The sequence below is a fragment of the Platalea leucorodia genome, assembly GCF_965183815.1.
Source record: "Platalea leucorodia genome assembly, chromosome: 15".
NCBI lineage: Eukaryota > Metazoa > Chordata > Aves > Pelecaniformes > Threskiornithidae > Platalea > Platalea leucorodia.
In genome coordinates this window covers 4,788,068-4,802,103 of record NC_138837.1, presented here as the reverse complement: position 1 = coordinate 4,802,103, position 14,036 = coordinate 4,788,068, and the positions used below count along the sequence as shown (strand labels likewise).

The following is a 14,036-nucleotide window of genomic DNA, read 5'->3' as shown; positions in this document are numbered from 1 at the left end:
CCAGGTGAAGGTTAGTGGAAACCAACCGTTCGCTTAATTTTCAAGGAAAAATGAAAAAAAGGAAGAAAGGAAGGCTGGCGAGAGAAGTACGGTCACGAGAGAAGTACGGTCACGAGAGAAGAGGAGGGCTCGATGCGTGGACACAAACCCCGGTGAGAACTGTACACAGGAGCGTGGCCGCACGGCTGCCGGCCCCCCGGAGCAGAGGCATCGTGCTCCCGGGCCGTGGCGTCGCAGGGACCAACCCCAGAACATTAAACATGTACAAAATCAAACCCAGCCCCCCTCCCCAACAGAAACCCCCCCGAGAAAGTCAAAGGTACTCATTTGCAAAGACTGACTTGTACTCCAAAAGATTTCCTGTGGAATTAAAAGCCCTCGCGGTTAAAAGTAAAATATCCAGCTGGGCTGCAAACAGTGTTTGTGAGCCGATGGGGCTGAAGCAACAGCTTTTTCCTTCCCATCGCATCTTTAAAAAGGAAAGCTGACCCAGAGCACAGCACTGAGGCCATTAGAGTTTCTATGCAGCCAGTCCATCCTCTGCTGCGGCTGAGCCAGCCATCCCCGAGTCCAGCGCAATGCTTTTAACCTGAATAATGCACAATCCAGGAGAAAGAGGGTGTTTTGTCAGACAAACTGTGAGTATTGCAGGGTTGGAGGCGAGGAACTGAGACAGCCAGGAGAAACCAGAGCATGAGTCCCCACGCAGGCACCGCTGCAAGGAGCGATTCCTCCTCCCAAAGCACTGAACGAACCGCAGGGCTCCTTTGCAGGACGTTTAGTGCCGAGGGACGCGCTCGGCGGCCGGCTCCACGCCTGCTGCTCTGCCAGTGCAGCCCCGGATCCAGGGTGGCCGGCAGAGCTGGGGCAGAGCCGGTGCTGCTGCCCCGGCCAGGCTGCCTGGCCATGGGAAATGGCAGGGTGAAAAATGGAAAAGAGGTGGCTTTGCCTAAATCTAAAGTGTTTTGACACATTCCTGGATGGGGAGAAAATGTCACGTGTTTTTTGGGTTTTTTTTAATGAAAAAAAACCAAAAGCATGTTAAAATGTGCATGCGGGGGGGTGGGCACATACACGATTGCTCTCTTGCTCGCCCAGCACGCAGAACCCTTGATTAGAAATCGCGTACGGCATTATTTGGAGCCACTCATTAGTAGGAGAGGGGTGGCTACGGGGATATTCCTCCATCTGAAACCACACCGTGCGTTATTTCCATGGCCAAGTAATGCGATGGGTTTGCAAAGCCCCCCCAGGCCACCTCCAGCTGGGGGGCCAGCCCAGGGGCTCCAGGGCTGCGTACCCACCGGCCATCCTAACCCTGAGGGGATCGCGCCTGTCACCCAGGAATAAATGACCAACTTGAGGAGTGAGACAGCCTGGGAACAGGCCAGGGCTGCGCGCACACACACACACACACACGTGCACGGCTGCAGTACGGAGCAGGGCAGGAGGGGGTGGCAGAAGGGTGGGCAACAGCAGCTCTGCTTTGCTATGGGACCACGTACGGGCGTGCGTGCGTGCGCACTAGGGCCAGGAGCAGTTGGCTGCAGCGTGCCCCCGCGACATGGCAGCAGATGCCCACTGCCTTGCAGCACGAGCCATTTTGCAGCCAACCCTGTGCCCTATTACTTGCTTGTCATCTCCCCGCGCTCCAGCCAAATGTTGAGGAGTGGGTGTTTACTCTGTATAAAAGGATGCACAATATCAAAATCCTCTTTATAAAAGGAAAAAAAATGCAACGCAGTGCTAGAAAACCTTGTGTCCCAGCTGCAACCGTCCTCCCCCTCGCTCCCCTTCTGGTTATTTTTTTGCTATCCCTTTATATTGCCATTTAGCACGTCTCTGCCTACAGAATGTAGAAATATATTCAATTTTTTTGCTTCTTTCTTTTTCAAAATGCTTCCATGAATTTCAAAAAGTTCTCCCCGCTGTTAAAAGCCCCATCGGCAGCGGCGAGGCGCGATGTGATGCTCCGGGCTGGGCGGGCAGCCAGCACCTCACACATCGGTGCTTATGCTGCGGCTGCGGGAGAAAGCTTCCCGCATGGCCGAGAGCCGGTTGGGGTTGAGTGCCTGCAGGTTGGCCACGCTCACCGGCAGGTCGAGATCTTCCTGGCTCACCGTCTTGTAGCTCACCCGGTCACCCCCGTTGTGCAGCTCCTCGGGGGGCTCCTGCAGGAAGAAGGTGGGGGGCTCGAACGGCGCGCAGCCGGGGCAGCCGGGCCGGCTCGGTGCTGGCTTCTTGCCGAAGGGTGATGAGGCATAGAGGGACGGCCCGTTGGTCAGCACTACGTTGCGGTTGCAGTGGAGCGGCGGGATGTGGGAATGCACGGCGAAGTCGGGCTCCTCCTCATCCTCCTCGGACTCATCCTTCTTGCAGCAGTAGTACTGAAACAGGATGGCCCCGCAGGGCCGGGGCTCAGCCGGCATCCCAAACCGCTCACCCTGTCACTGAGGGGCTGGTCCGTGCACGCCAGCTCTGGGGACCGGCAGGCAGGGGACGCCGGGCTGCCCGCAGGGTCCCCTCCCCATCGCAGCACCCAGTGGGGCCATGTCCCCCCAGCCTTACCTGGAGCCTACAGTAGCAGAGGACGGCGATGATACAAAGCAAAATGACAGTCGCTAATATTCCACCTGTGATGACCACGGTCCCGGCTGTCATCCGCCCTCTTCTCCATTAACAGCCTGCAAAAGCAAGCGCACGCGGTGACGGGGTGCAGCGGGGCCTGGGTGAGGCTGCCGCTGGGCAATGCACCAGGCAGCAGGTCCCCAAACCCTCAGCTCACCCATTTGCAGGGGGCTGGAAACCAGAAGGGCTCTGTGGGAGGTGATGGGCAGGATTGGGCCAGACCCTGGCACTGGGTGCCTGTGAAAGCCATCAGGGAGTCCCCCTCGCCCCTAAGTGCCACCTTGCAGGTGCAGGGGGATAAAGAAAGCTTCATGCAGTGGGTGAGAGATTTAGTGAGCAGCAGCTCTGGGGTCACACCAGGCTGTGCTGCATGCAGGAGTGGGGACCCGAGGGAAATAAAACCTGCCCAGTGCCTGTGGCACTCAGGGCACCCTTCTGGCTCCTGCCTGGTGGCAGAGAGCTTCCGTGACGGGAGAAGGAGCTTTGCAGTAAGGATTCCTGAGCTGTACACATTCTTCTCTGAGCCTATAATCCATTTTCCCCATGAAAACAATGTGGTATTTTAATTTGGAATAACTGGAGCTGCTAAGTGAGCCTTTAATGACTGCAGGGACAGGCACTCTCCCCTCCCTGAGCAGCGAGCTGGGGTACGGGATGTGTCTGCCCACCGCAGGAGGCACCGAGCTCCTCACCGTCACCACAGCCAAGCCACAGTGTTGGGGGGGCTGTGGGGGCACCGGGGACGATGCTTCCGACAGCCTCGGGGGACCTGTTCAGTCCCACCATGGCAAACGCCACAGCTGGGACCAAGCATGCTGGACATCACGGAGACGCCATGGCTCAGCTTGGCTCCACGCTGGCGTTTTGGGGTACCACCAGCACCCTTCTCTCCCTGGAGTGCCCCTTAGAGGAATCTGGGTGCTGACACAGAACTGGGAGCGATGGAAGGTCCCTGCACCGCTGGGCAGATTCTGTGCATCAAGCTCAGCGCACAAGCCCTGCAATGCCAGCACGGGTCTTGCTCTGAGCATCTCTGCTCCGAGCGCTCACAGGAGGGCTTGAACTTCCCTCCATCCCACGCAGAATGAGACCGAGCTCTTTGCCCCAGAAAGGACGCTGGGCAGACGCGTACCTGCCTGCACACACCTGCTAGAAGCTATGCAGACAGCAGCACTAACACCAGCATCACTCTGCAGCTAAAGCTCCAGCAGCCCTTTAGTGCTGCAAGTGTCGGGCTGGGACCAGGAGAAGTGACATAAATTAAGAGAGAAATCGGACCCTGACCACCTACTTTACAAGCGCTTTAACAAAGCTGGCCTCCAGCTCATGCTATCAGGTTAAAACAAAAAACCAGCCACCCCAGCCCCAAATTACTTCAGCACCCGAGGAAAAGCAACCGTATCTGTCAGGGATTTAACCCGCTTCCAAAGGAAATAAATCTGTGGCATATTTTCAGGCGCTTAATGTCCTGCTAAAGTTGGGTAAGTGCTGAATGGATAAAGCAGTATCACATTTTATGTTGCTGCTGAGCAGCGCTGTAGGAGGGAGGGTAATTTATAACGACATCTGAACGCCTTCTCGCACCACGTGGCCACGGGGCAAGCGCCGGGCCAAATCCTGCCCTCATTCCTTGGGCAAAATACTCCAAGGAGGCTCAGGGGGAGGAAAATAGTCAGGGGAAGGTTTTGCAAAAAATGCATTAGTGATTTAGAAACTTTGGTTCCTGTTTAAAGAGGGATGGAGGCACTCGGCTGCAGACCTCGGGCTGCACCGGGTGCCATGGTTGCCTGCACCGGGTGCCGTGGGTGCCTGCACCGGCCTGGCAGAACCGGCTGGAAATGCCCGTCCGTGGATCCTTTGCTGCTCCCACCTGCAATCACTGGGCTCTCAGAGAGCCCAGGGCAGGGGTGTGCGGGGCAGGCACAGGACCTGGCTCCCGGGGTGGCTGGGCTCAGCCCTGCAACTTCTCAGGGATGGGTGCTGCACCCATCAGAGAGGATCAGCATCTCAGCAAGCTCTTTGCGAGCCCAAGATGAAAGCTGGCAGGCAGGGCTCGGGCAGGGAGGGCTCCCCGGCTTCCTCGCCAGTTAATTAAACGGCTGCCTAACCCAGGGGGACAGCGAGGGTTGCACAGAGCCAATTTTCATGGTTTCTGTCCAGCCGCAGCCAGCCAGACGTGGCATCGCAGCCACTGCTCCATCCAGAGCAAGACCATTTGCATTTTGCTCTTTTTCCCTCCCATCACATACTTGTCTGATTAAAGCTGTGTACCTGGAAGCATTAAACTCTCCAGCGTGCAAAGGGGGAGGAAAGCAGAGCATGTGGAGGCCCATAAGCAGAACAATTCCTGTCTAGACCTCCTTTATACATTTGTTCCTAATTTCACGCTCCACAGGGTCCCAGATTCATATATTTAGTAATAAATATCCTGGTAAAAGGAAGTGCTTTGCAGCTCCACTGTGGTCTTGGAGAAAGTATGCAGGAGCCCTGGTATTAGGAACGCAGGCACTGAGAGATGCGGTCCCAGCAGACCATCGCTTGGCTCCTTCCTCGCCCCTCGGTAACGTTAGGAGCTCTCGAGCTACCGAGGATGCCTGAACCCCCCCAGCCCCTCTGCCCCATCCAGATCCAGCCCCCAGCACATCCTCTATCGCTGCCAGACAGCAGGGAAGGGGCTGCGGGGGGATGTGAACCCCGCACAGGCTGTTTGCCCCCGGCCCAGGAGCCCTTTGCTGTCGGCAAGTGGTCCCCAGCGCTGCAGGGGTGGCAGGGGCTGGTGCCTCTCGAGGTTACTGCGGACAGACGGGAGCTTGGGTGCCACACTCCCCCCTTCCCTGGCACCCTGCTTTGCTTTCCCAGCGTGCAAAGGACAGGGTGTGCTGCAACAAACCGAAGACGCGTCACTGCATGGTTGCTACAGGCTGCTCCTGGATGAGCTGTTTGGTTTTAGACACAATTCTGTGCTGCTTGCCTGCTTTTGCCAGGACTTCTATTGCTGCAGCTACAGCGGCACCATCCCTGCAGCTCTGCAGCGGCTGGGAAGTCCCAGGGTGCGAGAAAATGGCCTTTTCTATTCCTTGCAGCCTGGAGAAGACACAAGCAGAGCTCCCATCGGCTCCAGCCCTGGACCGGTGGCTCCCTTCCTTGCTGACACCCCCTGGACGTCCCTGCCGTGGCTGAGGACATGCGCTTTGAGGTTGTGCTGCTCACTAGGAGCCAGGGCTGCATCAGCCTCTGCTCCCCGCTTTGCCTGGGCACTGCCACGAGGGACTGACGGACCCTCCCGATGTGCTGCAGCCCAAGGCAGGGGCTGGAGTGGGGCTGGGGGAAGCTTCCCACGAGCAACAGAGAATGGGACAGCACAGAATTGCACTTGACAATGCAGAAAGAAGAGCGGGGATGAGAAATCATCCCCAGTCACCCCCCACCCCAGCACCTTGAACGCAGCCCCTGGACTGCCGAGGGTGCCCGGTGTGGGGAGAGGCTGCTCACAGCTGCGCCTCGCTCCTGGGCCGGCTCTGCGGAGACGGGGCAGACCGGCTGCGCAGCCAGCGCCTCTCGGGAGCCTGCGTGGGAGGAAGGCTTCAGAGCAGCCGGGGCGGCTGAGCTCAGCCCATCCGAGGGCTACAGCTAACACCCGGCTAACTGCGGCTCCGAAATGCTGAGCTCCAGGTGCTGGAGCACTCCAGCCACGCCAGCTCCTGTGGATCGGCTTGACCCTGCCTGCCGAAGCTGTGGGAGAAGGAGATGCAGGGAATGCTAAGGAGACCACACTAAGGTTTCTTTAAGAGACCCTCAAGTGCCCAGCTAAGCCAGCTTCTGGGATTTACAGGTCTTAAGCACAATCTTCAGGCCAGACCTCTAAATGAATGGGGCTTCCACTCATCCCATCCCTACGCCCATCCCCAGGACAACACAGTCACCCCAAAGCCTTTTGCACTAGCTGAAAGTGCTGTCACGGCAAGCACCAAATAAAGGGACTGCTGGTCCCACTGAAACTGTGCCTGCACAAGGAGACCGTGTCTTACCTGCAAAGAGCTGTAGCCTATGGCTTGTCCAGCCTGCATCCCCCAGCAGCCCTGGGACCTGCTTCTGCTGCAGCCAGAAGCAGCACAGCTCTCTATTTAACAAGGGAGTTGGGAATTGCCCTTATTCACCTGACTCTAGAAGCTGCAGATTTAAACAAAGGCAAACGAGGCATGAAACAACAACTGGTAGCACAACGAGTGCTGGCAGGATTGCTCACACCTGGTACCCCAGCACTGGAGCAAGCAGGAGCTCGGACCCCACCACAATAAACACACAGGAATAAACACAGCCAGAAACACCCCACACTCGAGGGACACTCAGCTCAAACCTTCTGCCTAAGACCTCTGGCCCTCGTCCTAGCCAGTCTGCTCATCACAACGGTGGTCTCACATGTGCAGAGGGGAGCGGGGATCAGCTCTGCCCCGCACTTCCAAATGGCCAAGATTGAAAAAGGAGAGAAAAAAGGAAAAAAACCCACTCCACCCTTCCCAGGGAGCAGAGGAGGCCAGCACTGTGTCCTGAAGTAACACCATCCTGCCTTGTCTTGGCTCTGCTCTGCACTAGCACATCCCTGGCCGTGCTGTCTGCTTGGCCGAGTTGTTTCTGCGTCGAGCCCTGCTGCCGTGCGTGGGTGTCCTCCCGCACCCGGGAAGGGCCTGCAGGGGGGGGGGAGCAACCCTGCAAGCCCCCCAGGCAGGGTCCCCATGCTGCCGGCACTGACCCTCCTCCGAGCATCACGAGCGATGGCTGGCAGTGGGTCAGCTCGTTTGGGTCACTCTGGGGAGAAGACCCAAGGGAGGGACCCCAACAGGAGGATGTTCAAGTTGGGAAGATTAAGTCCTACGTGGAAACTGGGGGTTAAGCAGCTGTGTATGGGGGGAGCACGAGTCTGACCCTCCGTGGTGGAGGGTCACGAGCTCCGCAGGTCTTGTCCTGGGGGGGCAATGCAGCCATTTCCCAGCTCATCCATGCACAACGAACCCCGGTGCCGACACTTCTGACCAAGCTCCACTTCGGAAAGAAGAAAAAGAGCTCAGCAAGAGGCCAGGGAAACAGGAGAGCATGCGAGTGATGTCGGCTGTCTGAGCTGCTGCTTCCCCGAGCTGCTGGGTCTTGCTGCTGCTGCTGCTTTCTGCCCCGGAGCTGGGTGCAGGCAGCATTGGGGGCCCAGGACCTGGGCCCAGAGTAACAAGAAATCACACTATAATAAACTGGCTGGGGCAGAGGAGACTGGATCTGGGCCCTTGATGCTGCAAAGTTTCAGGGTGAGCCTGGCTTACACCCCCCCGCTGCCCCCCCCGTGCCACGGCTCTGCCCAAGGGTAAACCCCGGACAGCATCGGGGCGATGGAAAGCCCCCGCGCGGCCAGCTGCCACCAGCCTGGGAGGTGGGAAAGCAGCAAATAAGTTAGAAGCCAAAAACAGTTTGGTGGCAAATACAGCCTTATTTCTGCATTTCCCCCAGTTCCTGTAATCCTACCCAGTCAATGAATAAGAGCCGGGCTGCTAGGAACAGCCGGGCAGTGTGCCAGCAGAAGACTTTGCATTTACCGAGCCAGCGGACAGGGCAGCTGCCAGAAACACAGGCGGAGAACGTGGCTTTCCATATGAAAAACACTTTAAGCAGAAGGCCTGCATCACTTTTGTTTGCTTTCTCTCTCTTCCTCCTGACGGCAGCTCTCCTGGCCTGGGGGCTGATGCTCTGCGTAAACAGCAGGGATTGAAACAGCCAGGCTTGACTGGGGTGGGCTGGGGAAGGGGCGCGTGGGGGCTCGGTGCCTGCAGACCCATCGCTTTGACAAGACCACCTGAGTGCTCCTCAACACAAGGACAAGATGAGCCATGTCTCATCAATCAATGCTTCCCCATCTCAGCACAAGTGCTTCCCGTGTGGGACCCCCCGTATCTCCAGGCACCCCATACTCCAAGTTGCTTTTGAACATTTTATGAGCAGAAGGCATCTTAACTCCCTGCTGTCCCCTGTTTGGAGAACGCTACTCACAATTTCCCAGGCTGATCCATAGCAGACAGGTCCTCCTGGGTGCTGGAGATGGCTTGGAGGTCCCAGCAGCCCTGTCCTCCCATCTGCACCCGCCAGGACCGTGCTCGCCCACATCTCCGCTCAGACACTGGTCCTCTGCAGAGCAGCTCCTGTGCTCAGGGCAGTGCAGAGGTCAAGCACCTTCCCTACCCTAAAAATGGACGTTTGCACTGCTATTGATAGTCCCTGGAATAAGAGGGATTTTTGGAAGTGAGTCTATGGCTCATCAGAGAGGGCTCCGCCGCCTGGGAGATGCAGCCAGCTCTGGGCAGGCACTCGCAGGCCATAACGCCGCTGTGGGCTTTTAAATGACAAATCAGAACAGGGAGCAAAACATTTCACACCCACCTGAAACTGCATGGCCCCTTCTGGTGGCCTTGGAGCAGTGACCCGGTTTGAAGCCAACTACAGAGGCCAGGGACACTCTTACAGAGGTAACTCACGGGTGACCGTTCAGCTACGCCCGCAGTGACCCATGCAGCTCCCCCCTGCTAACGCACCCCCAGCCCTCCTGCCCGCTGGGACAGACCCCGATACTGCAGCTCCCACTGATGTCCAGACCAGAAACAACACATTTCAAAGGCAATCTATACACAGCACCTGATAAATTATTCAGCAGAAAGGACATTGTTGGAATAGAGCTGAGCTCTGCAGAACAGGATCCCGGCCACCTCCAGGCTCCTGCAGCACACGGGGCGGCTTGGGACGGCAGCTCGGGGCAGGCTGTGCCGGGGACCAGGGCTCGCAGGGTGCCTGGGAACGGCTGAGGGCAGGAGGACAACACCATGGCCATGGAAAGGTGACAAGAGCTGGGGTGCGAGAGAGCCCTCTCCGCCCGCAGGCGCCGGCTCGGTGCTCTCCTGTGCTGTTTTAATGCCCTGGCAGTGAGGGTTAAGCCTGGAAGTACATCAGGCTAATGCAAGACGAGCATCGGGACGATACGGGGATGTATCCCCCGTATTTGCATCAATCATAACCCACGATAAACTCCTCCGGGGACGGGAGAGGCCGGGGACCGTTCCCCTCCTCTCTGCCCATCCTCAGCTCAGCCCTTTACAGCCAGAAACGCTCCTTCAGCGCTCCCGGCGCAGCGCCGATGGTCAGGCTGAGATGGGGAGCGGGGACACTCAAATGTCACAGTGACCTGCTCCTTCTGTCTGTCTTGCTATCATCCGATATAACGAAATAGAATAACTATATTATATACCATAAAAAAACAGAATCCAAAGTGTTTTGTTAAATATTGCACAGCAGCCCAAAAACTCATAGAAAAGCCGCTGCTTTTCCGATAAGTTGTATAAACGTCTTCCAGGTGCCGAGGACGCACTGTATTCGCATCCGTGCAGGTGTCCCTGCTAGCGGTGGCACTGCCAGAGCGGCCAGGCTGCGCTCCTGTGCGAGAGCAGCTCATCGGCACTGAAACCCAGCAAAGGAGGCCCGGGCTATCCGGGAGATACATCATACAGCAACAGCCACTCCGAATTTCGGGTTTTCCTGAAGCTTAAAAAAAGCAGTTGTTCATGGGACAATTAGGCAACCCCTCCCACCAATTACCGTTATTAGTTTTTAAAACTGAGATTGGCACTTAGTGAGCCGCCTGAATTTTCAGCCCACTCAAGCAGGCTGCCTTCAAAGCACATCGATCGAGGGGATGCCTGCCCCAGCAGCGCGCGAGAGGGAATATGTGCTCTGCAATAATGAGGCAATAATGTCATTTAATACAACCAAATCATGCCTAATGAAAAATAATATTTGCACAGCTCATCAAAGCGGCATTGAGGCTTACTAAGCAGAACTCCAGGCATGAATTTAAATGACTGCAGATGCTAAATGGAGCACAGTGGTGCCGCTGGGGAAGGATGGGGGAAAACGCTGAATCACCTGGATGGTGTGAGCACTGCCCTCGGGAACGTCCCCTTCCAGTGCCCCTGGGGCCATCCCAAAGGTGCTGCTATCTCTGCCCCAAAGGGACAAGGGAAGGTGTCTGCGGACACTTCAGCATCGCCTGGAATAAAGCAGGGTATATTCACCCTGCTCTGCCCTTCTGACCCTCTGTAAAACTAGACATCCTTAAAGCATCGATAGGGATGCTATCGCTATCGACAGGGCTGCTGGCAGCCCTGCCCAGCGGTGCATCCCCGCACACCAGCCCTACGCTCGCATCAATCCAGGAGAGGTAAACCCAAAAACCAGGCCCAAGGAAGGAGCCGGTGAAGCCATGATGGACTCGCCTCCGGGTCCGACCCCGCGCACGGCGAGCTGCCGCAGCAGGGGCTCGTGGACAGCTGGTCTCTGTCAGGATTTGAACCATTTTAAACCATACCAGAGGGTTTTACCCTCCCCAGTCCCACCTTTCACTGCCCAAACAATCACACTCTGCTTAAGTACCAGGAATTATTTCCATACATCAGCTGGAGAGCAGACCGTAATCCCAAACATACATAAGCAGCCTAAACTCCTTCAAAAAAAAAAGAAAAAAGAAAGAAAGACAAGCTGTCTTTCCACTCTGCATCATTTAATCGCCTCTTGAATTATGGTTTAGTCAGCCTGAGATATTAGCATCAGAGAGAGCAGGTTTTGGTATTAGCAGCTTGAGATAAACTACCGCAATCACTGCTGAGTGGGAAATAAGACAGAGGATGGGGAGCACCCACCCACCCCAGGGACTTCTCCTACCTAGCAGGGCAGTTTTGCAGGCTGGAAACGTCCCCTGGCCAACCTGAAAAGCTTGGGTTAACTTATTGAGAACTAACAGTAAATCTTAGTCCTGATCAGTACTTTTTCCTGCAGTTCACTGAGCAGGCATTGCTCCCTCTCCATCACCATCCCGCAGGAGAGCACACCGCAGCAAGGCACAGTCTGCTGGAGCGCCAGCGGAAAGATCAAAAAGCCTTAATTGTCAGAAAACGCTGCTGAAATGATGCACCAAAGGTGGAAAAAAGGGAATTTGTCCTTCTGAAAGAGCAAATCTTTCCAGACTTGCTCCATTCACCTGGATTTTGAAAGCTCTTCAGGCTGAAAACCAGTCGCTGCTGCCCCGAGAGCCCAACACAGCCCGATGAGCCCTGTGGGACCCAGTGCCTTACACCAACAGCTCACACCAGCTTTTCCGCTGTCCTATCTCCTGGCAAAGCCTTCAGAGCAGGGTTTCGTGTCTCAGACGGCACTGCTGGGGCAGGCGGATGGGAAAAGACTCGCACAGAGTCGCCGGCTGAGCTCGTGGCAGATTACAGCCCTGGTGGGAGCTGGAGCTGCCTCCTGGCCCCAGGGGCACTGACACCGCAGCTGGGATGGGTCCAGCGCTCCCATCCACGACGGTCCTGGGGACAAGGCTCTTATGGGCCTGGGACACTACGCGGAGGGAGAACAAGGTCTTGGTACCCTCTGATGGCCATGTGAAGCAACACGAGCAGCAGCTCTCATGGTGGCCCTCCCAGCAGTGGCTGCTTTAGCTCTGGGGATTTGTTGGCTCTCGCCCTGCAGTGGCATCTGCCTGGAGCCTCATTCGTATGGGAAGACATTGCAGCAACTGGCCTGGGGGAGATGGACTGAGTCAGCCCTGCTGGGCTTCAGCCCTGTGCTATCAGAAACACTACACGCTTCAAAGCTCGTATTTGCACCTTTTAGCTTTTGCCTCAGGCAGCCCCAAAGCCATGCAGACCCCTGAGCAGCACCGTGAAGGGCAGCAGCCGATGCAGCCGGCCCCAGCTGCACATTCAGCCTTTGTGCAACGTCCGAGCTAAAGCCCTGGTTCAGCCCAGGGCCTCTGGCCCCTGCTCCTCTCTGGCTCTGGCAAATGAAGCAGTACCGTGCCCAAGAGGGAAAGCATTGCTGTGCCAATACCCATTTTACAGACAGGGAAACTGAGCCCTGGGCTGGTTAAGGCTCTGCTTTTGAAGCTAGGTTGCTTGAAATCTATCAAATATCAGCCCATTTCCAGACTAAGGTGGCTTCCCGCAGGCCAGGCACTGGGTAAGCAGCAAGCTGGGGTCAGCTCCACTCTCCCTCCACCCGCTGCACCAGTGGCTGGGAAGGATGAGTCCCCACACCTGGCTCAGTGGCCCCTGCAGATGTCCTGAGACACAGACGAGCCATCGATCCTGAGATGCAGGTGAGCCATTGATCGGGGCGGGGGAAGGAAGGACACGTACAGCGTACATTTCCAGTAAGCAAGAAATCCAACAGCTTTGCATTTCCAAGAGGCATGAACACAGCTCCGTGGGACGGGAAGATCCTCAGCAGATTAAAGTCTCTGTGAGCTGCACAACTCGCTCTCATTTGCTCAGGATTCATGGACTCAGATTGGGGTGAAGGCAGCAGGGAGGACCATCTCCTGGGTGCTCATTAAATGCAGCAACCTGAGAGCTCCAGGGACCACCCTCCATCCAGACGCAGTAACGGGCAGGAGGGGGACCAGCACCCCTCTGTCCTTGCCGCCCCGGCTGTGGGTGGGTGGCCGATGGCCGGTGACACCTCCAGCAGCCCCACACTGTGCCCCCAGCACCCCGCTGTCACACGCCCTTTCCTGAGCTGCCCTGGGCTCCGGTTCTCCGTGCAACCTGCTTATTCCTCATCAGTCCCTGCTCCTCTGCCCTCGTGCCACAGATTCCTCCTGGCTGTGACCGCCCAGCATCTCCTACAGACAAGCCCTCGGGGCTGCCTGACCAACCGCTTGGGCACCAGCAGCCCCACCTGGGATCTCCAGAGATAACTGTTCCTGCCTTGGGAAAAAAAAAAAAAAAAATCACAAAAAAGGGTAGGGAGTTTCCATAGCTACAGCTTTACATTGCTCTGGCAAAGGCTCAGGTTCAACCCATGTAACGAGAAGCAAGCAGAGTGTTTTTGCCACTCCAGCCCAGCAAGGCAGCATGGTGCATGAATAAAGACGTGAAGAGGGGAGAGAGGGAGCTCAGTGATTTTGGAAATAACGCATGAATGTTAAGGACTGGCACGTGAGGCTGCCTCCAGCACCGCGCTCCCTGCCCTGCCTGACCCATCGCTGGTCCGGGGCACAAGTTGCATTTGCAGGTGGGGAGGGAAGGAACCCTCCCAGCCCCGCTCTCGCCAGCACGGCGAGCGAGACACGCACCTTCATGCTGCTTGATGTGGTCAGAGGCCAAAAACTGCTCCATTTAAATGCCTGTCTGCAGGGTGCTCCCAGGGCTGGGCTTCCTCCGGCGCAAGCAGTGAATCTGCGGGGATTTAGTGCTGCTGCCAGTGCAGAGTCACTGTCCACAGGACCTGGGGACACGGGGCTTGCCTTGCTTCGCATCCGTGCCTTGAACAACGTACCGTCACGCTGGTGTCAGCACCGCATGGGAAAGGGCACGCACATTTGC

At 56.8% G+C, this 14,036-nt stretch overlaps 1 protein-coding gene across 1 annotated transcript; it reads right to left on the bottom strand.

Moving 5' to 3' along the window:
• Positions 1-1,997: 1,997 nt before the first annotated feature.
• Positions 1,998-2,661, bottom strand: FAM163B (family with sequence similarity 163 member B; the record flags this gene model as incomplete). The annotated part of the gene is made up of 2 exons (XM_082327832.1): positions 1,998-2,387; positions 2,569-2,661. The coding sequence occupies 2 exons, from the start codon at positions 2,659-2,661 to the stop codon at positions 1,998-2,000; spliced, it is 483 nt and encodes a 160-aa protein (XP_082183958.1).
• Between the last annotated feature and the right edge of the window lie 11,375 nt (positions 2,662-14,036).